The 24,325-nt window shown below is 48.2% G+C and overlaps 1 protein-coding gene across 1 annotated transcript in view; it reads left to right on the top strand.

Moving 5' to 3' along the window:
• LOC119172804 (beta-mannosidase) overlaps window positions 1–24,325 on the top strand; it is a 54,931-nt gene that overhangs the window by 18,446 nt on the left and 12,160 nt on the right. The window contains exons 8-13 of the mRNA XM_075893134.1: window positions 2,620–2,762; window positions 6,664–6,840; window positions 9,530–9,612; window positions 10,609–10,835; window positions 18,210–18,392; window positions 20,887–21,028. Coding sequence (XP_075749249.1) covers window positions 2,620–2,762; window positions 6,664–6,840; window positions 9,530–9,612; window positions 10,609–10,835; window positions 18,210–18,392; window positions 20,887–21,028 — 955 coding nt within the window. The remainder of the gene's footprint in view (window positions 1–2,619; window positions 2,763–6,663; window positions 6,841–9,529; window positions 9,613–10,608; window positions 10,836–18,209; window positions 18,393–20,886; window positions 21,029–24,325) is intronic.

Consider the following 24,325-nt stretch of genomic DNA (forward strand, 5'->3'; position numbering starts at 1 on the left):
GAAAGTTGGAGCGAGCTGCCGAGAGTTGATCGAGAGACGCTCATTCGAGGGCAGAGTGAGGATCTCTCGATTGAAGCGCTAGTGGAAAGCCAAATTGAAGCGCTAGTGGAAAGCCAGAAAAACGCGGCAAAAGTGCTGTCGAAGGAGCACTACGAGAAATCGGGGAAGAAGCGCGCTTTTGAAGTTGATAATCAGGTAATGCGGCTGCAGCCATCCAAAAGGAACAAGCTTGAGGTTGATTGGGAAGGGCCCGCCAAAGTATTATCGAAGCCTTGCGATACAAATTATGAGGTGCAAGTAGGAAGGCGGCAGAACAAAATTTACAACTTGATGAAACCCAATGTTCAACATCAAGCGGTCGTAAATCAGCTGTTGAAGGCTTCAAAGGAAGAGGAAGCAGAAATTTTGAGTTCTAGTGAGGTAATTGAAGGGGGATCGAAAGTAATCCGGGAGCAGATAAACCTAGAGCCTAGCTTAAGTGAAGGAGGACCTGAGAAAGAGGACCTGAGAAAGATTGGTTCCGAGTTTGAAGACGTGCTTTCGGACCGCCCCGGAAACACGAGGGTGATCGAACACGATATCGAGCTCAGCGGTGAGGAGTCAATCAGTAGCAAGCCGTATCGTTGTTCCCCTGTGCAACGTCGAAAGTGTGAGCCGCTCTTGGTGCCGCATAGGTATCGTCGCCTAAAAGTGGCCGGTTACTGAAGTGGAGCATGTTGCTCCACTGCGCAACTTTGACGTTCGCTATAAAAAAAAAATAAAGGAAAGGTAAACGCTAATGCAGGTGCATTGAGCAGTGCGTTCCAGCTAGTAACTTCTCAACCTTTCGGTTTCTCGCTGGTGATTCGGGGCAAAATTTTGGCCTCATCACGACCTGGGCTGAGCGCTCTAGTTCAGAGTGATCTCAAGGGGCCAACTTTGTGGTATTCTAATTCGTTACGTTGTTGTACGTGGGAAAAAAAAATTGAGTTGTCATTTTAAGAGTCTTGTGTCCCACATGTGCCCCTTGATGTAGAGGGAACAAAATTCCGATAGACACGTAGATAGGTATACGTTGTACTATACTTTGTCTGGTGTTCTGTCGGGTGACCGAAGGCACTTGCGTGTGTCGTGTGTTGTCTGTTGTCGAACCGTTCTTAGCAAGTTGCAGAACCATCGACAAGTGCTGAAACCGAAGATGGTCAGAAGAGACGAGCGAAGTTGGCCAGCAAGTTGTGGCGACAAGCCAGTGGAGCTGGGATCCGTCGTCAAAAATGGGATGTGTTCCCGGACCAGTCTGGAGCTGTATTCTCCCCATGGCCCTGGAGGCGAACCTGGAGGGACCAGGCGAACGAGCGCACCTGACATCCGAGCCCCGTGGAAGCAGCTCGTCTTTCCGGTGCATTGTCTGGCGGCGGGGGTGCTGTTATGCCAGCGAGTCCTCGTCAAACGACCGTGCCTCTGAAAAAGGCAATCTGGGTCAAGGCCAGCCCGCCGTCTGCCCGACGCGAACTTCTCAACGGCGTGAACACGCGCGGCGCCTCTCTCGCCCACGTGCATTGAGTCATCGGCGCACGTGACAGCGAGCCGGCGTTCTCGTGCCTGGTGGTCTGACGCATGGCGCGGCGACCCCCATTGGCGGAATCTGCCCGGACGACCAGCGGCGCTTCTGATTGGACATTTTGGTTGGACCCGGTGTAAATAAAAGAAGCCCTGCGGCGCGTCGCGATCGGAGTTCCTATGAGCGAGGAGACCCCATGTCGGAGGGCCGACATGTATGCGAGTCAGCGGTCTTAGGCGAAAGGCTGAACTATGTGTTAGAGAGAAGAGCTCGGCTCTTCGAGTCTCTGTCGGCCCCAGTGCCGAAATTGTAACGCCTCTGTAAATATGCTGTACATAAACCTTGTTTAACTCACCGTCGTCTCGTCCGCTCGTCTTATCAGCTCTGCGCAGAAGTAGTCGCGAGCTGATAAACATACGCTACCAAACGGCTGGTGACCTTCCCGGCGGAGTTGGAAGCAGTGGCGCCTCCGGGACCGTGTTGGCGTCGCCGTCTTTCGCAACAGTGGTGACTTCGGCGGGATCGGTCCGTCGTTCGCAACAGCATCTAATAGCAAGTATACTATATGCATCCTTAATATTCATGCAACTACGTTTGCGTGTGGCTATATACATGCAGCCGATAATCCTTCTTTGTTCATATCTGAATATTGCACGAGGATGACTTGGTAACTAGTTAATGTATCATGAGAGAGTGCACACACTCTCATGATACAACATAGCGCTGATTCACAAGACATCAGCGCCTATGTGTTATGCATACTTCCGTTGTCCCCGACTATTTGTGCACAGTAGCATTTCATGATAATTCCAGCGGGGTTTTCAAGGCAGTTAAATACTACAATAGTTGCGATAAACACTCCGATAGTTACGATAATTGAGGGACTATAAGGTACTGCTACCGTATGTTAAGTACACGGGCAACTGCTATCTATCTATCTATCTATCTATCTATCTATCTATCTATCTATCTATCTATCTATCTATCTATCTATCTATCTATCTATCTATCTATCTATCTATCTATCTATCTATCTATCTATCTATCTATCTATCTATCTATCTATGCACGCTTCCCAGCCAATGACACTCTAGGAACGGAGTTCTACTTCAAAATCAACGGTGTGCCAATATTCGCCAAAGGAAGCAACTGGATTCCAGCGGACATCTTTCCAGAGAGGGTTACGGAGGCATACGTCAGAGACCTGCTGCAGTCCGCCAAGGTGGGCTTTTTCCTGAACACCGCCCTACTTACTATGCGTCCAGGTTGTATCCAAGATTTATGACCTCAATTTATTACCCACTTTCTGAGCAATGATATCTGATATTTTGCGTCCAAAAACCAGGATATTATTATGAGGAACGCTGTAGTGGAGGGCTGCAGAAATTTTGACAATCTGGTGTTCTTTAACGTGCACTGACAACGTGCAGTGTGCGGACCTCTATAGCATTTAGCCTACACTGAAATGCGACTGGCGGGATCGAACCCACATCCTTCAGACCCGGAGCCCCGCACCGTAGCCACTAAACCACCGCAACGGGCACTTCGCTAGCAGTCTTGTCTGCACGAGTCACCCGTTGTTTCAAGCAAGGTCTGATTCCTAAGGAAACATTATGATGAAAGATACTAACAAAGATGCTTATCTGACTGAAATTTTAAAAGTTCTCGAAAAAGGCGGACATTAGGGAGTTTTAGTGCTGGGTACGCAGGCGGCTTGCGTACGTAGGACGATGGGGCGGCGGTATTGCGCATGCGCGAAGCCCCAAAGAGATGCGTCGCAAGATCGCTGGGGCGATGCGTCTGTGCGGCCATAAACAACGCTGCCACCACTGGCCTCCTAGCGGAGATAAGCTGCCGTGGCGCACATGCTGGCGCATCATGTTACCTTGATGGCGAGCAAAGCTGAGGCTGGCCTGAGCCACCACTTTGACTTTTAAGTTTTAAGCGCAAATATTATAGTGGCTAGCCACTATACGAATAGCATGGCACAAAGTCGCGAAATCTCGGACAGCATGGATCGGCCGCCTTGTAAGGTCCACCTTCGCGAAAATTCACGGTATCCGCACTGCGGATACTCTCGCCGTCGAGTTAAAATAAGCCAAAGTGCGATCACTTATAGCGATTACACGGTTTCAGCCAGATTTCCACAGCTAGAATGGCCTGGAACATAGAACTAAAAATTTGCCATCTCCCGACCAGCTGACTAGGTGGCGCCATCTAACGAGGTCATAGTGAAACAGACAACCACACTTTTGTTATTGCAGAAACATTGTGCATGGTACATCTGGTGCAAAAATTGCGCAGCGACAATATTACAAATGAGTAACGATTTTATTCATTTTCACCTCAGAAACATTGCGCGTAAGCTAACATGTTCATGACTGTGGTTGCACGAAGTGTCACAAGATGTCGATACTGCCGTTACATTAACCTTGTCTTTTCACTTTTTTGCGTATACCAGGATACTGTACACAATAAAAAGTGTCCTGATCACTATGTATGTTTAATTTAACATTTTAAATCATAAATATACCTAAATAATACTTACGCGACAAGACGCTATGGCGCTGCGAGCGCGTGTGACCTTCGTGCGGCTTGCGTTTGCGTGCGTGCCACCGTGGTGCCAACTAAAAGGAATTCCGGTTGGGTATGGGTTGGGCACGCAACGCCGCACGCTCCCAAGCCCGCAAGGCCCCAAGAGAATGCGTACCCAGCACTAAAACTCCCTATTAACAGAAACCAGAGATACCATGGCAATGTGCAAGCACTAGTATATCTTTTCCGTCTCTTTAGCATAAACCCTTAAAGGGCAAACTCCTCCTACTGCTGACCAAATAGCGGTACGTTTGTCTGTACTATTGCTGACGCACCCCCTCCCTCCGTGGCTTCATGGTATTACGCTGTAATCGTTTCTCGACCACGGCGGCTGTGTTCCCATGGGCACGATATGAAAAATCACCCGGATATATAGATTTATATACATGCTAAGACACCCTGTGTCATCTAGGTTAGTACAAATATCACTGCCCCTCTGCCAGTGGCGTAGCCAGGGGTATCACACCGAGCCCATACCCCCCGCCCCTGATAATACTTTTTGCCACGGCATAGAGCGGGAAAAATGACCATTTCAAGGGGTGCCCTCCCCGAAATGCCCCCCCCCCCCGACAAAAAATTTCTGCGTCTCCTAATCCTCGAGTAGTTTGTGATTGTAAAGCCAAAAACTTTCCGATAGATTACGTAGCCATACGGTACAAGATGCCACTCGATTAGTGCATGTCGATTTTGTTGAGTGAATGTAGGGGCCACAATTTCGTCTTGCACAGCGGGGTTTTCAGAACGTGGCCTATCTCTCTGCCCCCCCAAGAAATATAAAATAAAATAAGAAAAGAAAATCACAGCATATCCACGAGGTGAATGATGATGAGTGGGGCAAAGTGGACGGACGGATGAGTGCATAGACGGATACACGAATGCATAGAGGCGCGGATGAACGTATGGACGTGTGGACGGACGGATGGATGGGCGCGTGCACAAACACAGGGATGGACGCACGGATGAACGAACGCATAGACGAATGGATGGACGAACGCATGATCGAACGCAGGGACGGATGCACAGACGGGCGGACGCATGGATAGACGCGCAGACGGACGCACAGATGAACGCGCGGATGGATGCACGAGAAGATGAATGGACGCACCTACGGACGGACGCACAGATGGACGGACTGATGGACGCTTCGCCCCACTCATCATCATTGACTCCGTGGATATGCTGTTATTTTTATTATTTATCATACTACAAGCAGGGTAACGTCCCCTAGTTTCGTGCCATTTGCATTTTCAGCGTATATGCATTTCGTTATATGTACAAGGACCGCCCTATACGGTCGCTTCAAGAACTAAAGAGAGGTCACTACATACGATTACGACGGGACGCTCAGTTCACGCCTTAATGAGCTTCGCCCCTAAAAAGTACATCATGTCCCGCTAAAGGGATCCATGCGTGGACGCGAAGCAGCGGGCAGATAATTCGCTTGAGCAGTAGACAGTGCACTTCATTGAGAACGAGTGTTTGCGCGAACACTGACATTGGCGGCGGCGTTGACGCTGGCGCTCATCGCGGCATTGCGCAGGAGAGAAACCTGGGGAGCCACAAAGCATGCAGTGATGGACCATGCAGTGTTTCCTACTGAAGCATTCTAATCGCGGCTAATGGGCAATGGCAGAGAGAAGATGCCGGTTGGACACGCGGACAAACTGTCCGCTTTTAGTTAACGCGCATGCAGCGAATTTTTATTGTTCAGCAACGCACAGGAAAGATGTCCCACCAGCACTACCTTGGGGGAACAAGATCCAGTGCCTATATATACGAGATGGCCAGTGAATAGTTGTGCAGAGCCAGTGGTCGTTTTTTTTTTTTTCAATCAAGCAACTCGCTAGCAGATTGTCTGCGTTGGCGTTGCGAGGTGGGAGATGGGGGGAGCGTACTAGAAGAGAGAGAAGGCAAGAAACTCGCATGCGCAATAGGGGGTAGACACCGAGGAAGGGATGCCTAGAGGAGAGAGAAGGGGGTGCAAGCGTAGGCTAGCAGACGCTGCCTGCATCGACGTTGCGAGGAAAGAGAGAGAGAGAGAGGAGCGTAGAAGAGGAGAGAGAAGGGAGGAGACGTGCATGCGCAGTGGGGTATAGACGCCGCAGGAGTGAGGGACAAGAGAGAGAGCCCCCCCGCATAGGATGCTTCGTACCTAAAAACTAGCGCAGTGTAAATGCGCAAAACGGCAAAACACACAAGGCGAACACAAGCTATGCATTGTCATTTCGTTCGTCCAAACGTTGTTCCCACCTGACGTTTTATTATTTTTTTGTTATTGTACCATTCAGTATATTCCCAGAAGTACAACTTAGTATCGGTTCCTTGAATGAAGAAATCAGCACACAGAAGTGCCTTTTTTCAGCTAATAACTTTTATTGCGACCATTGCAACGAAGGAGCTCGTTTCGTAACAGCTGGTCTCATGGCTTAGTGGTGATAATCAACTAGTCGTGGTGTTCGTGGGTGTTTAAATGCGCCGGTAGATGGCGCAACAGAACTGAAAACAAATGATATTTCCTATGCTCGCAGGATGCCAACATGAACATGATTCGTGTTTGGGGCGGTGGTACTTACGAGACAGACCACTTCTACGACCTCGCCGATGAACTTGGAATTTTGATCTGGCAAGACCTGATGTTCTCCGTCAGCGAATATCCCTCAGACAACAACTTCCTCCGCAGTGTTGCCGCTGAAGTGAGGCAGCAGGTTGGTGTGTGCATTCGGAATTGTTTTACCGCGAAGCTGTTTACAATGCGTTGCCAGGAAGAAAGGGGGGGGGGGGTAGGTATTCTGGGTGGCTCGCGTCAGACCGAAACAGTGAAGGTGGCAAATGGAGTCATTGGATGTTTTTCGCAAGCTACGGAAACACGTTATGAAAACGTGGCAATACGGAACAGGCTGATGAAGGCGCATGCGCGAGAATTGTCCGCGCATACGGAAAGGAACCGTGTCGTATTTCCGTAACGTGTTTCCGTAGCTTGTTGAAACCCTCTACTGTCACTCGACCGCAGCTGGCGGAGAACGCTCAGATTGCGCACGGGCAGCTGGCGGAACATGCACACGCGGTGCTGGCTGGTGGCGCTACTGTGGTATATGACGTACACAGCATTGCGAGAAACCGGAGAAGGCGAGGCACCGAGAGGGCGCAGCGCGAGCCTGTACACTAAAGCCCCTAGATCAACGGACTTTACTGTGCACGCGCTATCCGCACAGCCGCACCACCTGTGGCGGGACTCGTGCCGGACGCAAGCTGGGGCGAAAGAGCGTCGCCGCGATACGCTCCCCAAGTGGCTTTGAAAAGAGGAAAAGGGAAGAAAAAAGCGCAGTCCCGTTACTGCCTCTGTTACGCTCTTTCGTTCTCCTCTTGTGTGCGGCAGATGTTCCGGCACGTGCGGTGCGACTGTGCGGATAGCGCGTGTACACGGGAGGAGAAAAGGCTGAAAATGCGAAGCAGCAACTCGAATGCACACATCCGAGTTGATCCCGACCGGGTTGCAGAAATTAGGTGCCTTTTCTCATCTTCTAACGACTACCACCACCACCATCCGAGTTGGACCGTATATATAAAGGTGGTTCTCCCACCGAGTGCTTTACCCACTACGCCACGAGGTGAATGCGCTGAAAGATCATGAGTACGAACAAGAACGTCAATGTTTGCAGTTGCTTAAGCCGGAGAGACGAGCGACGATGCTTGTGCAGTAGAAGTGGGAATGAAGCTACGCCGGTAATCCGTCCCCGTATGAATGCTGAGAGAGAGAGAGAGACTTTATTTGCGCATAACGCGGAGCCTTCCAAATGGTCGGGCCCCTATTCCAGGGCTCCGCTGGCCCTGGCCATCATCTCTACCCGTTGGACCAGCCAGCGCTGATCAGCAGTGACCGAGATGGACAGCAGTGCCTCCAATTGTTCCTCTCTGTTGTTCATGTTGTGGGGTTTTTCATTGTGATGTGTACACTCCCACGTGATGTGAAACAGAGTTGATGTGGCCCCACACCACGGACATATATCTCTGTATGCTGTGGGGTAGAATACATGTTGAGGACCGCCGACTTTTTCGTAGGGTTTGTGTGCGAACAAGACCGAAGCCGGAGGCTTGAAGGAATCATTAGGCGTCAAACGAGGTATCTCGTTGCAGGCAGACAAAGTTTCGGCAATAGTCATCGTCCTCGTCAGATCGGATACTTTATAACCTGTTTCGTGTATTAATCACGTAACTCAGAACCTATATACGTCGCGAATCATACAGATGAAATCTAGTTAGTGCAAGTGCAGCGGAGGCGAACTTGACACAAGTGGCGATCTTGCTCTTCAGATCGAAGCGATTAATAACATTACACAGTGGCTTCTCACCAGGGGCAGAGCTTGTCAATTATTTTAGGGTAAGCGGCCGCTTGATATAAGACCGGAGAGGGGGTCCTAACACTTGGGTTTTTAGTGGTTATTCACTGGTATACCACAAAAACACCATCACAGCATGTACTTAATTTTTGCTCTCAGAGGTCTCACTCACTTGTTTGAATGACTTTGCAATCGCAATAATAATAGTATTTTTACGTCCTGAAACCGTGATGTAATTACGAAAGACGCCATCTGGTGCTCTTTAGGATGCACTGACATCACACGGTACCATTTCGCCTGCATCTAAATGCAACCGCCGCGGCCAGGATCAAAGCTGCGACGTTCAGGTTAGCAGCTTGGCACTGTAAACCACAGAGGCGGATGGTTTTCTGATCGTAATAAATGAAAAAAAAAATACAAAAAGAAATCATGAGCCACCACACTTCAGGTATCGGTGCATTTCACTGCGCGGCGCTTTTGTAAGCAATGGGTTGAACGGCTGGTGCCAACGTGGATCGGAAGCGCTGAAGGAAATAGGGGGGAAAACCATGCCACATCACACAAGAATGCATGGATCACACCGAAAAGCAAGAAGAAAGTACCGCGAAATTTGCTTGGGAAACATAGCTGTCCAGTACTGTCCTCGGGCACCACCTAAGGCTGATCCGAAGTGCAGAAATGATGGCGAGCCAGCGCGGCCCTGAAATAGAAGCACGACCACACGGCGTTGCCATGTGTCAGAGGCAACGAAGTCTTTTGTGCCAAATAAGGTACTCCTTCTCATATGACACACATTCAAGCTAGTAGACATGAATTTTGTGTGTTCATGCATATGCCATAAAATGTGATGATTTATTTCGAGACAAATAAACTACCAGGGGCAAAAAAGTGTCACAAAAGGATTAGAGATATCCTTGGAAGGGCACAATGCGCAATCAATATGCGAAAGTGGAGATGTAACACGTAAAGCTTTTTTTACGTATTCTTAGCGTTCACTTCAGATATTGGTGGTTTTATGAATGGTCACAAGCATTTATTCCCTTTTAACCTCGCGCAGGTTCGTCGTCTTCAACGTCATCCGTGTCTGATCGTGTGGGTTGGCAACAACGAGAATGAAAATAATTTATTCTTTAACTTCTGGTGAGTAACACACCGACGCTATGATGTCCCGTCACATTTGGGCTAAGCAATGCATAACTTATGGAGCTTTACGCGTCAAAACTGCGATATGATTATCAGACTTTTTGTGATGGGGAGTCTGGAGTGATGCTGAGCACCCAGTGTTTAACAGGCGGTGAAGTGTAGGTAGGCTGGTGATCTTGCATTTCGCTCCCATCGAAGTGCGGCCCCGGAGACCGGGAATCGAACCCGCGCCGTCTAGCTTAGATAAGCCTCCGTGGCCAGACCTGCGGTGTTTCGTTGTGGTGGTCTCCGGAATCCTGGACCAAGTACCAGCCCCTGCAACACCTACAACGATAATAATTTTGTTCAGAAATTTGGAGGCGGCGCTGTACAATATTTGACTTATGTGTCTGGTAGGGACACTAGCTGGTGCGCACTGCAGTACACCTAGGGTAAACTTTGCATTTTTTCGCGCGGCCAACGCGGATTTCGAGGGCCATGCAGAACAAAGTGTGTGCTTGATATCTTCTCCACCAGGTGCCGCAACGATCGCAGCTGTTCCCGATTTTTCTATGTACTCAATCGCTTAATCTTTATTATTTATTCTGGCAGATAATTCACTCTCACCTGAAGTAAAGTTACGCTCCGACGTCATGTGTACCCTGTACAATATAGCTCTTGACACTGCGCGAAGTTAATGTGCACGTTGTGCACATTAAATTTGTGCAGTGTTAACTTGAACCAGATTTATATTAAAAAAAAACCTTTCCTGAACACTCCGAAATCTGGAAGTAAGTGCTCGATCTCACTTGCTCAGAAGAAAACCAAAGTGTAATTCGGTGCTCGTGCCATAAAAAAAAAGTTGCTTCTCTCTCTCTGTTCAAAGCGAACGTACAGCGCACCGGAAGAGATGACAGCAACGACGTTAAACTCCGCGTTTTCTTAGTGTCAATTTGTCAGCGAGTGATCTTTTCTGTAATTCGCTATTGACTGTTTCCTTGTTCCTTTTGATAGGGGAAACGCCAAAAGTGGTTTGAATGACTATCGACGGCTGTACATTTACACCATAAAAAGAGTCATTGACAGAGAAGATAGGTCACGCCCTTTCCTGTCCTCGACTCCCAGCAACGGCAGGAACGGAAGCCCCGTCTTGCACAACACTTCGCTTCCTGTACGATTGCACTTGGATATGGACGACGTCTGGAAGTATGGTTCTCCGAACAGCGAAGAGCGTGGCGACTGTGAGTACTGCTGGAGTTAACCGCATTTTTAAAGGAGCCCGGCAACGCATTCTCAGCATGGTCTGGAAATGCTGCCACTTGACAGTCCTGAAAACACGCGAGCCAAACATTACAGCGCAGCACGCAGCTTGGAATTGCGGGCTTGCTTGGGAGATTCGTCGCTGAATGGTTGTGTCGTCCGCATTATACTAGGCGCCAGCGTAGCTCTCGCCGATCGGCCCACCGCCCGCTAACTACTGGTGCCGTGTAGCTCTGGCCAATCGGCACCCCGTCCTCCGGCTCCTTTGACCGTGTCCCAATCTTTCACTTTCTTCAATCTTTACTTTTACCTTTTTAAACCCTCTTTTTCCCATTCCCTCGTGAATTGCTGCTGAGGTGTCGCGCTTAGCTACAGACAGTTGCAGGGCTCACTTTTCTTTTCTATTCCAATTTTCCGCGCTTTTGGTAGAGGTGACAATGCTTGGGGTTCATGTGCGTAGATTTGGGTTCACATTAAAAAACTTCATGTGGTCGCAATTTCTGGAGCCCTCCTCTACGGCGTCTCTTATAATCATATGGTAGCTTTGGGACGTTAAATCGCAACAATTAATAATATTCACGTGCTGTTTGGGACGAGAGAAAAAAGAAATCAACTACACCATTCCCTCTATAGCTTCGCTCACAGTTGCCAGATGAATGAATGAATGAATAGACTTTATTTAAAGTCCGGCAGTTTTACCGGGTGAGGGGGGAAGAGGGGTACAAAAATTTTTTTCGATGGTTGATTCGTGTGGTAGTAAACTCTCTTAATGAAGGCATTCACTGGTTACCTGAAAATGTGTTGCAGGACCCCTTTAACCGAAGCATTAATGACACGGGCTCTGAATCGTGGATGCTTAGGGTGTCATTTGTGAACCCGTTGAAGTTATGAGGGACTCCTTGTAGTGAGAGAAAGCGGAAGTGGGAGGAGTTGAAGATGGGTCATATACAGACGTGGCATGCAGCATGAAATAGGAGCACCTTTTTTCTACACGACAATGAATGCTAAAACAAAAGTGCAGCGTGAATTCCATGTCAACAGGTTGTCAGTAAGCTTAGTGGTTTCAGCCATATTCAACCTGTTTTGTAGCTATATTGGCGTGTCAAATGCGCAAGCTTGGAAAAAGCGTGCGTGCACGCACATGACGTTGAAAAATTCAACGAAAGCTTTACAGCCATATCACGAAGGAGGAGGAGCGTAAGTCGGCTCCTCCGCAGTGCAAGCAAATTATGCGGCTAAGTTTAACAAAAAACGGAAGGGGCCGGCAAGAAGCAAAACGTGTTTTTGAAATTCCTGAGCTATTCTAAGTGGATGATTTGTGTCCGATGTTGTGGCGGTGCTGAACATGTGTCGTTTTATTGTCGCGAGAATGAGCCTCACTAGGAGGGAGAGGGAAGTGTGGGATGCCAGAAGTGAAGGTGGAGGATGTAGAGGGGTGAGCCTTTGAGGTACGCGACACAGAAGAATATGGTGATGCGCGCAGTGCTGTGTGAAGTAGCGTGTCAGTGTTCAGGAGTTCATGCTTTCAAGATGGCTAACCTTTCTCATTCTACCAACGAAGAAGCCACCCGTCGTCAGCGTCAGTGGTAGTCAATGCAAGAACGGACATGTCGTCGCCAAGCCAACCGCAGTGTTCGCGCAAGAGGGGCCGAGCGAAGCTAAGCGCCAACGAACGGAAGACGTGAAAAATGCAGAAGTACTATATAGCACGATGGAGGATGGACATAAGCTTCGCCGTTTCGAAAGGGTTCGCGAAGTGGAGTTCACTGGGTTTCCTTTTTTAGGAGCGAAGCTCGTCAGGTCCGCACCGCGCTAGTGTTGTGGAATGGACGCCTCCATTCCATTCCAATCCCATTACAGAGAATTATAACTTGTCGCAACGCAATTGCTTTTAATACATCGAAATGAAAAAAAAAAGCTTAGCCCATTTCCACTCCTGGAATGACCGGGCAGTTCCATTTCATTCCTGTAATTCTGCAACGTAGGAAAGGCATCTTGACAGTTTTATTGAGTTAAGAATAAACACACCATAAATCTGATGTGATCACATGCATAAAGAACTGCAAAAGTGTGCAAAACATGCTACCGAAACCGAGAGATTGTGCCTTGGTGCTCCTGCAGTACAATTGTATCTTCTGCAGTACAACTACCCTACTAATTCCCAAAGAGGCAATTATTTTGATACCTACAGTATATGCATGGCCAGTGTCTTTGAAAGAATGGTAATGTTTTAAGATTGTTTAGCAATAAATTTAATACTGCTAAAATGACGACCTAGCGTATTTTTTTGCCGACAAAAGTAGTGTGTAAGAAGACTGAGCAGGCTCGCCTCACATCTGGAGTGGTCATGAATAATGGGAAAACTAAGATTCGGGTAGTGGGGAACAAAGCCCATAGATCTGTTGGCATTAGTTACAGCAGTGCACCACTCCCTTACCCCGTGGCTTCTGCGTCGAATATGGTACACCGGGCCGCATTTTTCGTCAGCATTAATGCTTTTCGAGAGCGCCTAGCAAGGATGAATATGGTGAGAAAAACTTTCTGTGTTCGCGTGTGCGCAGGTATGCAATATCCTCCTTGTATTACAGGTTATTTACGTGAGTCCGGTACAAAACTGCTCAAGATATAAACATCAGGCTGTACGTAGAGTGTTCGACACTTTTGTGGGGGGCGTCGGTGGCGTATGCAAGGATGCGGGAAGATGTGTGTTGGGAGGTTAACGTTTACCCCCCCCCCCCCCCCTTTTTTTTTTGAATTTTTTCAAATTTGCTCGCGTATACAGACGCGCCCACGTACAAACGCACGCTCAAGCATACATAAAGCGTGATTGACCCCCCCCCCCCTCCTACCCTCCTGCGCCTTCGCCCCCGAAAAAAGTTCTTGCTATACCCTGGGCGTGTATAAAGAGGAACCAAAATGCAGGCCAAATTTGCTTCTCCCTTCAGTATCTGTTCTGATACTGCATTTGTTTGTACACTAACTTATGCCTTTTGATGTGGCGTCGTCAAGAGCAGTTTTTCAATGAAGGGGAACATAGCTGCACTCAGTGGTGAAGGCGGACGTTACCTTCGGCTGCCTTGTTAACCCTTTCTATATGGCTGCGTGTACTCACATTTGTGCTTTTTCCCTTTAGGCGCCGAACCAAATTGTATGAAACTCCGACTATGGCACGTATAGTTTCAGCGCAAAGCTTGCAGCGTGGAGCTTGTTTGTTTCCACTGTGCCATTTTGGCTGACTTAGGCGCAGGTACCATTGCCATCGTGAAAAAGAATAGGAAAAAAAGAAGGAAAGAGGGAAATAAAGAAAGAAAAGAAAGAAGGAAAGAGTGAAACAAAAAGAGAGAAAGGTAGTACGTCATTCATGCACTCGCCAGGGTTCTCTTTCCCCAAGTCTTCCCAATCGCGCCGGGGCTCTGGAAGTTTTCAAACTTCGTTTTTGGCGTTCCGCCTGCTTGTAGCCCTTTCGTGTGGGAAATAGCCTTGCTTATGTACACCCCCGTGTAATTGCCTTGGTGCATCCGCTAATGGCAACATTTCATGTGTTTTTCCACTTAAGTTGTCAACAGGTTGTCTTCACATCACATTAAGGAATAAACAGAAAGGTGTAATGAAGGATCTGTCCGATACTGCGTAAACATTATTTTTAGCTGAATCACTTGAGCAACATATATGGTAACACAAGCCAACGCTAGGCATGAAAAATGTCTGATACTGAACGAGGATGGAAAAAAATGGCAGTGGCTTAGCTCAGCTATGCCAGGATATACGTAGCGTTAGCAAAGGTTCAGCTGATTATTCTTCCTTCTCCATGGCTATACCACAGTTGCAAACGCCGGTCAGAGGCGCTATCAAGCGGCTCCAGCGCAGTGTCAGATGGCGACTGCACAGGGAAGGCGCGCGCGTCGGCGTCCACATGTCTACCAAGGCTATGACGGCACTCCTCTGGAAAGCGCACACCGGCGGCGGCGAGTCGCGCGCGGCGGCCGCGGCCGAGTGCGAGGGAGGTGCCGGCTCCGGTGCGTGACACCACTGATCGTCTGCGCAGCGCTTCAAATTGTGCGCACACCGGCGGTACAGTGAACCAAAAGAACTTAGCGCAATGAGCGGAGGGGGCGCCGCCTTGCTTCGCGTGTCACACTGAATGGAACCCGAAGTGGTGGCGCTGTTGTCGACCACTCTTGAAAGCTACCGGTGTGGGCGCGCACGGCTACTGCATTTCGTTCTGGCTTTTCGTTCTGCGTGGTTGCGTTTCGTGCCTGTACTTATGTGAACGTGGCCACTTGCGTCAATGAGTGCAAAGCAACGTCTCAATCACTGATATATGCTCCAGGCTGCATGCAGCACAGGATACGCGCGAACTAACAGCGCGAAGAAGCTGTCGATATTCAAGGCGCCTGCAGACCCGTAACGGAGATCCACGTGGGAAAGAAACCTACATAGAGCCTACAAGCCGCAAACCGCAGACTGCGCGGTATGTGAGCTGCATTTTGAGCAGCGCTTCGTTGTCAGGGACTACGTACACCGTATAAATGGTGAGGAAGTTCGCATTCCACGTGGGACGCCTACGCTCCCTCCGGACGCAGTCCCCACAATTTTGCCGAGTCTGCCAGGTTACCTGAGCAAACAGCCCACTCGCAAGAGGAATGAGCGAAAAAGTAAGCGCAATGAAGAAGTCCCGCAACGAAAAAAAGGCACGTGGGGAGGTTGCAGAGGTGACAGACGCTGACGAACCTACGAACAGCAATGAAGTCTGTGTGGCCGCGACTGTCGCTGCTATGATGGAACTCAAAACGCTTGGGAAGCGCTGGACGCTACATTAACTTCACGACGCAGACGGAGTATGTTTTACTCCATGTTCCCTCGACTCGCTGTGGTAAAATTGATGCGACCGAGAAGGTCTTGACGAGAATGAAGTCACTGATTGCTATGATGACAGTAAGGTACACAGCCGAGGCTCTCAGACCTGACTCGGCAGGTGAGAAAAACATCAAGAAAATCCTCAGTTTCCTGGACGCCTGGGAGCGCCATGCTGATAAAAAGAAGTTTCTCAGCGAGTCTAGTGTTGAGGGCTTAAGAGTCACTTTAACAAGTACTCTAGAGCTCGTTCGCTGTTTGCGTGAGCAAGTTGGGTTTCACTACTTGTTGACATCCAGGCTGAGCCAAGATAAAGTAGAAAACTTATCCGGAATGGTGAGACTTTTATCCGGCTGCAACTCTCACCTGACGTCACAGCAGTTTCTACTCATGCACTGTCTCTCTTTTTATAATTTTGAACACACAGTGTTGAAGGCGAGAATGCAGAAGGCGATATCATCAGTTCTCTTCTTGACATTGGGGACAGGGAAGAAACCACAAAGCAACAGCTGATCGACAAAATGAAGCTTTGCACGGAAAAGCAAGCGGGACCTTCATATTCATGTGACAGTGAATCTGTGGATGAGTGCCGCGTCCGGAGAAGCGACTCAAGACTGACTTATATGTAATGACAGCCTCCTCCTTCCAAAAGAAGGGCACCGCTTGCATGCTGCAGCATTTGTACGCCACAATGATCAAGTCGGTTTGCTCTACACGTCAGTCGAACTCTTTTGCTTTATCTCAAGGCTTGAAGATATTTTCACAAATTATTTTAGTGCACGAAAAGTTCACTGGGAGAGCCTGATGGACATCCTGCACATGATTCATTGTGCCGCTTCCTTGAATGTGGGATGCAGAGCTCACGCAGAGAGTCTGACTCCCCGCATAGTCAGCTTTTATGTTACCACACAACTTCCTTTTTAGATGCGGAGCATCTTATACTCGCACCTTGTAGTGCGCCGTCCGCACCGCTTCTCGAACATTCGACAGCTGACGCGCGCGCATGCGCCGTCGCGCCGTCGCCCACTCTTCCACCATCTGTGCATCCCTTCCTCCTCTACACACCGCGCGCGCTTCACTCCTCCACCATCTGTGCACCCTTCCTCCTCTACACACCGCGTTCGACATCTTCAATTCTCCTGATTCTCCAGTGGACGCGCATGTGGCGTCGCGCTTCGAGAACATTCAACAGCTGACAGTGCATGCGCCGTCGTGCTGTATATATACTCAAGGTCGGCGCTCGCTCGCTCAGTTGCCGCTCGTCGGTTGGTTTGTACGGCGCGTCGACGTCCAAGGTCGCGGTGAAATGAATTCCAACGAATCCACAAACACAATGATCGACGTCCCTTCGACCAGCGCCGCCCTTTCGCATACGTGTGTACGTGTTCACTCATTTAACACCCCCTCCTACAACCACGTTAACCAATTTAGCCATCGACCCAAGTAAGTCGCAATTTAACACCCCATTTCACAACCACGTTAACCAATTTAGCCATCGACCCAAGTAAGTCGCACTTTAACACCCCGTTAACCAACTATATGGTCCGCATCCTCCTCAGTGTTCCCCCGAGGGAAGCTGCGGGCAATTTTTTTTTTATCAAAGGCTTGAACAAAGCAAACGTGTTGTCAAAGAGAAAGGCAGCACACCACCTCAAGCTAAGCAGACTAACTTAGCTGTAATTCTACCCTGCTTGCTTTGTGCATTGAAGCTTCAAGAACAATTTTTGTGCAAATGAAAAACGCGTGCAATAAAATCGTGTGGGTCATTAAGAGCACTTTAGAGATTGTTTTTTTTCATGTCTGATTTTTGATAGTTTATAATGCATACGTTTCGCAAAATTTAGTACTCGCGAAATAGCCACATTGCCTGGAATGGTCCATTACGGGCGAAAAAAGAAAAAGTTGCAGCGCATCGACTGGCTTTCGTCTGCTACTAGGTTTTATTGCTGAGAGGCCCGAAATCATGCGAGCAGCTTAAACGCACCAATGCGGTTATAAAGTAACCGGAAAATACTTGTGAACACAGCATTAATTACGTTAAAACAGCGGCATTGCATAACCGAACACGCGTCACGTTCTCGTGTGCCACGTACACTGCAGAGGAGAGCCAGGGCGAACTTTCAAGGGTGGTCGATGGCAGCGCCGCCGCTGCAGCTGCCACCACGCGCGTCAGCCGGCGAGGCGCGGTCGTGTCACTGGAAAGTATTCTAGTACACTGTACCAGCCAAGTACCGGCGGCGAGCCGCGCGCGGCGGCGGCAGAGTATCATTGCGCATGCGCAGGCCAGTGCGTCGGGAAATTGGCTCAGCGAGGCCAGTGTAGCTAACGCTACAAAAAAAAAAAAAAAAAAACACTGTCGATGGTTTCAGTGAGTGAGTGATTGAGTGAGTGAGTGAGCGAGTGAGTCAAGTAGTTAGGCAGGTAGGGAACGAGTTCCAGGCATTCTTTTCTACGCGCCCTTTGTTATCACTGCCACTCCTTTATTTTGCTTACCTTTTTAGTGCACTACTACGAGTACTGGGACTATGCCTGGCTTCCGGCGATGTATCCGATTGCTCGATTCGTGAGCGAGTACGGTCTCCTGTCTTACCCATCTCCTGGCACCATGAGGAAGATAGCGCCGGAGTCGACGCTAGTATTCCCCTTCTCGCCGTTTCTCCAAGCTAGGCAGCATCACAGCGGAGGTACGTAGACTACTTTTGTTGGCGATATATAAACCCGGTAGCTCACGATGGAGTGGTCGCGGTTGTTTGAAAGTTCTGGCTGGTGCAATCTGCGAAGCAGAACATGAAAATGATCAATCTCTCCGTCAGACACCTGTAGCCTATCAACGAGAAGCGTTCTGACAAAATGAAACGCCACTGTGATCATCACCAGGGAACTTTATGCTTTGCATTATAGCGTAACGCAAACAACGCTATAGCTATAGCTCAGTGTCCCCAAGCCGTGCTTGCATTCTATTGCAAACGGGTTTGTGTTCTCTTGCGTACACCCGGTGCTTAGAGCGCACCAAGGTGGTGACGCTAAAGCTAAGTACGCACAGTACTTCCATGAGCTGAAAAGATAGATAGTCATAACTTAGGAATAAAGGAAATCTCGATCCACAAGTAGCGTTCATTTGTGCGTCACCCGCTCTGTAGTCCGTGTCTCGTCCCTGTCTCTTAATAAAGAGCGCAATAAGAAGTCAGGAACAACCAGCAACGAGCCCAATTCATCGCTCCACATTCATCACAATTCATCGCTCCAAACGGGGGAACATGCTGGGATGGCGCATTTGTGAAAAATGTCTGTTGGTTGAATATGAATGGTTGTCGGTAGTGCTAGTGTCTTTCCATGGGTTTTAGGTTGCAATAGACTGTTGTAAATTTTCCTAAAAAATGAAGGAGATTCATTGGAGACGCTACTTAAGTTCATATTCAGTTCACTATACCTAATAATTTGTTATATCAGCTTTTGTAATAGCTAGGTTTCATTGCATTTTAATGGGTAATAGGACGACGGTTAAGCGTTTTTTTTTTAATGCAGCGTGAATTTACGGAGCCGACACAGACGCGTAAGACAAAAGAATAAGAATCCTAGCAGATCACATGTTATGGGATTATGAAGATTCGATGCTTTGACGAGTTTTTAAATGCGTAGCATTTCTTAGCGAACTTCGGTGACTTTGAGCGTAGCTATCTATATATCAATATATTTAGCCGCTTACGTTTGGTTGTTCTCGTGGTCAACCCCTTAATTTGGCGTGAACCGAAATTAGCATGGGAGGGTAAGATGGTTTGACGAATATGACGCGCTGGTCCATACATAAATAATGTCACAATCCCGTCGCGTACGTAGTCGAACAATACTCGCTAGACAGTGGCACATACCCATGGGCGTGTATGGGCCGCTGGTATGCGGGTATGCGCCACAGATGATTGCCACTTAGTATATATACAGGATCGACGAGAACACACATGGACAATCTTAACGCACGAGCGTTAAGAAATACCCTACGAATGCAAAGAATAAATGTCAGAGTCCCAGCTGGAATCAAACCCAAGCATTCTGCGTGGCAATGAAGCATTTTACCACAGAGCTACATCAGGTCTCGGAACTACTTTTCAAATAGACGCTAATCTTCGTGAAACGCCAATAGTGGTTGCAGTGCTGCCTACCTAATTTTATAAACATTGCATATGTACTCCTTTGACATAGGCGTGACGTCAGCTTCACGTCAATTGGGGTTAGTTGCGCTGAAGTTGATTTATGTAGCAGTGACCAGGGCCAGCATCCTTGCGAGCATCAGCGCTTCATATCAGCTTCTGGTGTTGCTAATACACATGTTCCAGTTGGCATCGTTGCGCAAATGCAAACAACTGGTTATACAAACATCTACAGCTCTTCCACATATATATGTGCGTGCAACATTTGTACATATATTTAGCGTCATCTCATGACGTGTCGTTCAATAAAAAAAATTGCAACACGGTCGCCTTTCTACCGCATGCTTTGCATAACGTCTATTCCCAGGTACGTGGGATCAGCAGAATTTTTTTTTCTTGAGGTAGATAACGAATAAGTATTCATCTTGGTAGCAGCAATGTATGAGGCTTGTAGTCGCACTTTTTTAGTGGCCGTTCGCCTTGAGATACGCCAGTGAATAAGGACAACACTTCAACAACGGACTTACATGTTAGCACTTTTCCACAGAAAAGCTCATTCGGTAAGGTTTTTAAAGTCTCTCGAAAATTCTCTATTAACGCCTCCACTGTAAACATAATATAGTTTAATTGGGATGGACCTCATAGGAATGACCAAATTCTTCGGAAACCGATATCATTATTTCACTCGCCATGGTTAACCGTATGTAGATTTGCATATTGAGCTTTTTTGAATTTTCGGAGGGTAGTGTTGCAGAAAACAGTCACGCTTTATGAATTCGGCGACGCTTGAAAAAACGTCAGGTCACGAGAAGAATAGCATGTCAATGAGGTCTCAATTAATAACTGCTTAATTAGAGTGAGTAAAAGCGCGATTTCCTTAAATGCAGTGGAATAATTTACTTTACGCAGAGCCGAGTGTAAGCTCAGCCTGAGAGATCACACGGTGTAGGCATATTGCGAACGCCGTGTTCTTTTTAAAGACGACTAAGCTAACAATTTTTCAACGCTATGCCTGGTTTCTGCTACCTTGCAGGTACATCAGAATTGATACAATCACTGTACGTGTACTTCGGCATAGCCGCACACGACTCTAGTTTCAACAGGACGGAAGAAGGCTACGCCATGGTTTCGTATTTGAGCCAGGTAAGTTGCCCTTCAGAGGCTGCACTACTCTACTGATGAATAAATATAACTTTGACTAATATGAGGTTATCTAAAGGCTGGTCGATGTTGAAATGAATTAGACAAAGCTGTGTGCGAGCTATGTAGTTTTTTTTTCGTTATTTGAAATACTCATCTATGCCATTATGTACTGCGGGACGGATCCGAGTGGTGCAATTTTTATTGACCACATAGACGAGACAGAACTTCAGTGGTGGTCTGGCTTATGTTGACCTTAATGGCATCGGTCGGTTGTGGCTTGTGTGAGTAGAAAGGCGACTTAAGCAAGCACCAGAAGAATTCTAGCTGGGTCAAGTCGCATAATCTTGGGGGGCAATTCAGGTCACCTCGGCGAGAGCCTTTGTAAAGTGGTTCTTGCACAATATGCTGATCTAGGATTAAGCCATGAGCTGTAAGTTCTCGATTTCAAGGTGTCTCGACTGCAAGGTTGAGTACAGCGCACGTCAGCGCACGTGACACGGCGCGCTGATACATTATCCGATTCTTCAAAACACGCCGGCGACGTGGCATTGCAGCACCCCTTCGTAACATCAGCCTAAAAGGAATGCTTTTGTGTTCTGATTTCATAAGCATATGTTCAAGGATCTTATGCAGCTTTATCTCTTAATGTAGTCTAAGGTATCAGCTACACTCATCATTTTTCGTTACGTTCCAGTCTTTTTTTAGTTTTTTTTAAGTTTCAGTTTACTGAGCGTATTTGGGTGGGGGGTTACATATAAAGAGAGGTATACAGAAATACGTTCCTTAATGTAAACACTGCAATGGGACGTTGCGCGCTGGGTGATTATAAGATGGCTGTTTCTTGGACTAGTTACACCGACAGTCTGTGTGTCACTGTGCCGTCCTTCCTTCCAAGTATAGGAAGCCAAAGCAACGCATGGTGGCACTGCGACTCTGGGCAGGCAGCGCCATCTTTGACCGAGAAGTAGAAATCGCGTATGTATTTCGCACGTTTTCCCTTCCCGCCAACGCTTTTGCCGCTCTCTAACCTGCTCGTGCAGAACGGCAGAACGCACACGGTGCGTTTGAGTCGCCTCACAATGCACCGCTTGCATCGCAGCTTCAAAAAGATCTCTCAGGTAGAGAAGCACTTCCGAAAGCGAATTTAACGGAAGCATAAAAGCTCGTTAGTCACGCTTATGATGTGGAGCAGACGATGGTAGAAGAGGAGGCCTGATTCACTGCGAAATGCGTTTCTCAGCCGCGTCCTCAATCAATGTGCTGCGTTGACGTTTAAGCTAGATTCACACGCGAGGGCAAAATCGCACTGCTCCGCGGACCGAATAGTCACGTGATTAGTTTTATCCGGCGCAGCAGCAGACACGTCACATACACACAACCGGATCTATGCTCGCTGAATCCTCCTGCATACTCTCGACTCCTATTCTTATGCAGCGCGCTTCTACCGCCTTCATTTTCTACATGGAGTCATTTAAGACAGGACGCAGCTGACACCAATAAGATATTCGTATTTCTTTTAATTTATCTGTTGTTATTTCGCGTTTTTGAGCTCGTGAGAAATACCCGCCTTTTTACGTGCATCTCAAACGCCGAGTGGCGTCTGCGTCTACATGAAACGCTGATGGTGCACCCCCGCCACTTTCCACATCGTTACGAGACGCGCGCCAAAACGTACTACTTCGCGTAGGCTGCCTGCTTCCTAGCCACGCCAATCCGACCAATGTTGACAGATTTGACGCTGAATCTTCTCAATCGAGAGCAGACGATCGCCAAACAGAGGGATTGAAATAGCGGCGACACATTTCCATCCGTGCAGCGAGCGGAGGAGAGCGGATGAAGCGAGGCCGGCACCTTTCGATGACGTGCACGTCACGTGGTGCGCCATCCACTGCAAAAATTCCTCCTCTGTTCCCTCGTGTGAATCCACCTTTATGAAAATCATGTAGTTGTTTTGATTTGGTATCTAACAGTATAGCAGTCATTTACTGTCATGTGCAAACGTTTGCGGTGTGCTGAAAAAAATAATTAAAAAGTAAGCATGTGGTTATGACATTAAAATGTCCGAAAAGTTTTAGGACCGTATTCGCAAACCAACCTCATACTTTCCTCGAGTTTTCTTTATTGATTTTTAACCTTTATTGCGCATGATAAACAAATTGGATCAGTATACATTAAACAATCTTCTTCCCATCTTTCACCTTGTTACCATTTTCGTGTCTTTATAACGCATGTAAAGAGTACAGGAAGTTGAGGAAAACGTGAGGTAAGGCTGAGGTTGGTTTCTGAATACAAGCCTTAAAGTCAAGTTGAAAGGTTCGCCTCGTTTTTTTCGGCTCTCGTGTCATGCTTGCTCTATCCCTCGCGAACGCGGCTCAGTGTGAGTGGGGCCGAAGGACAGGCGAGGTGGGGTGTCGGTCACACGATGCGCAATTACCGCACATGTAAACCCGCACTCGAAGCACCTGTGCGGAGTGAGTGAGTGAGTGAGCAAACTTTATTTAACCAGCGGATTGAGGCGTGGGCCTAAGCCGCATCAGGGGCGGTGGAGAGACCCTGTCTCTCAGCCGCCTCCCGTGCCCGCTGGATGGCCCATATTTGATCTGTGCGATCTGAGCTGATCAGCGCGGCTCTCCACCGCGCCCCAAGCTGTTCTGGGGAGACTGCATTGGCGTCCTTTATCTGTGTGCATTCCCATAACATATGCACTAGGGAGGCGCGTCTCATGCTACATAGTTTACACGAGTCATCTGGGTATAGTTCGGGGTAGATGCGATTTAGGAGCTTCGGATTGGGAAATGTTCTAGTTTGAAGTCGCCTCCAGTCAACTTCCTGAGATCTGTCTAATGTGGAGCTAGGTGGTGGAAATCTGCGCCTCGACTTTTGGTAGGATTGGATAATGTCGCAGAACCGAAACATTCTGTCCCTCTCCCACCACTCATCTCCTCCCAGTACCTCATGTGAAGCTCCATTGCGAGTGCGGTAAGTGAGACCTCGCGCTACGCGGTGAGCCTCCTCGTTGAGGTTGGGAATGGGGGACGTACACGGGGTGTGGGCTGGGAACCATATAATATACCTTTCTTCGAATTCCTCGGATGATATGAGATTTGCCTTGCGGAGGAGTATGTTGGCTGCCTCGGGAGATATTCTTCCTCGTGCATAGTTACGGATTGCTGACTGCGAGTCGCTGATGACATACCTACACTTTGGGGAAATTATGGCCTGTGCAATAGCCACCTCTTCCGCGATTTCTGAATTATCCGAGCGTATGGAGCACGCGTTTACGCATTTGCGGTCGGTGTTTATTACTACCGCAACGTAGGATTTGTGAC

Source organism: Rhipicephalus microplus, chromosome 4, assembly GCF_043290135.1.
Source record: "Rhipicephalus microplus isolate Deutch F79 chromosome 4, USDA_Rmic, whole genome shotgun sequence".
In the NCBI taxonomy this organism is placed as follows: Eukaryota; Metazoa; Arthropoda; class Arachnida; order Ixodida; family Ixodidae; genus Rhipicephalus; species Rhipicephalus microplus.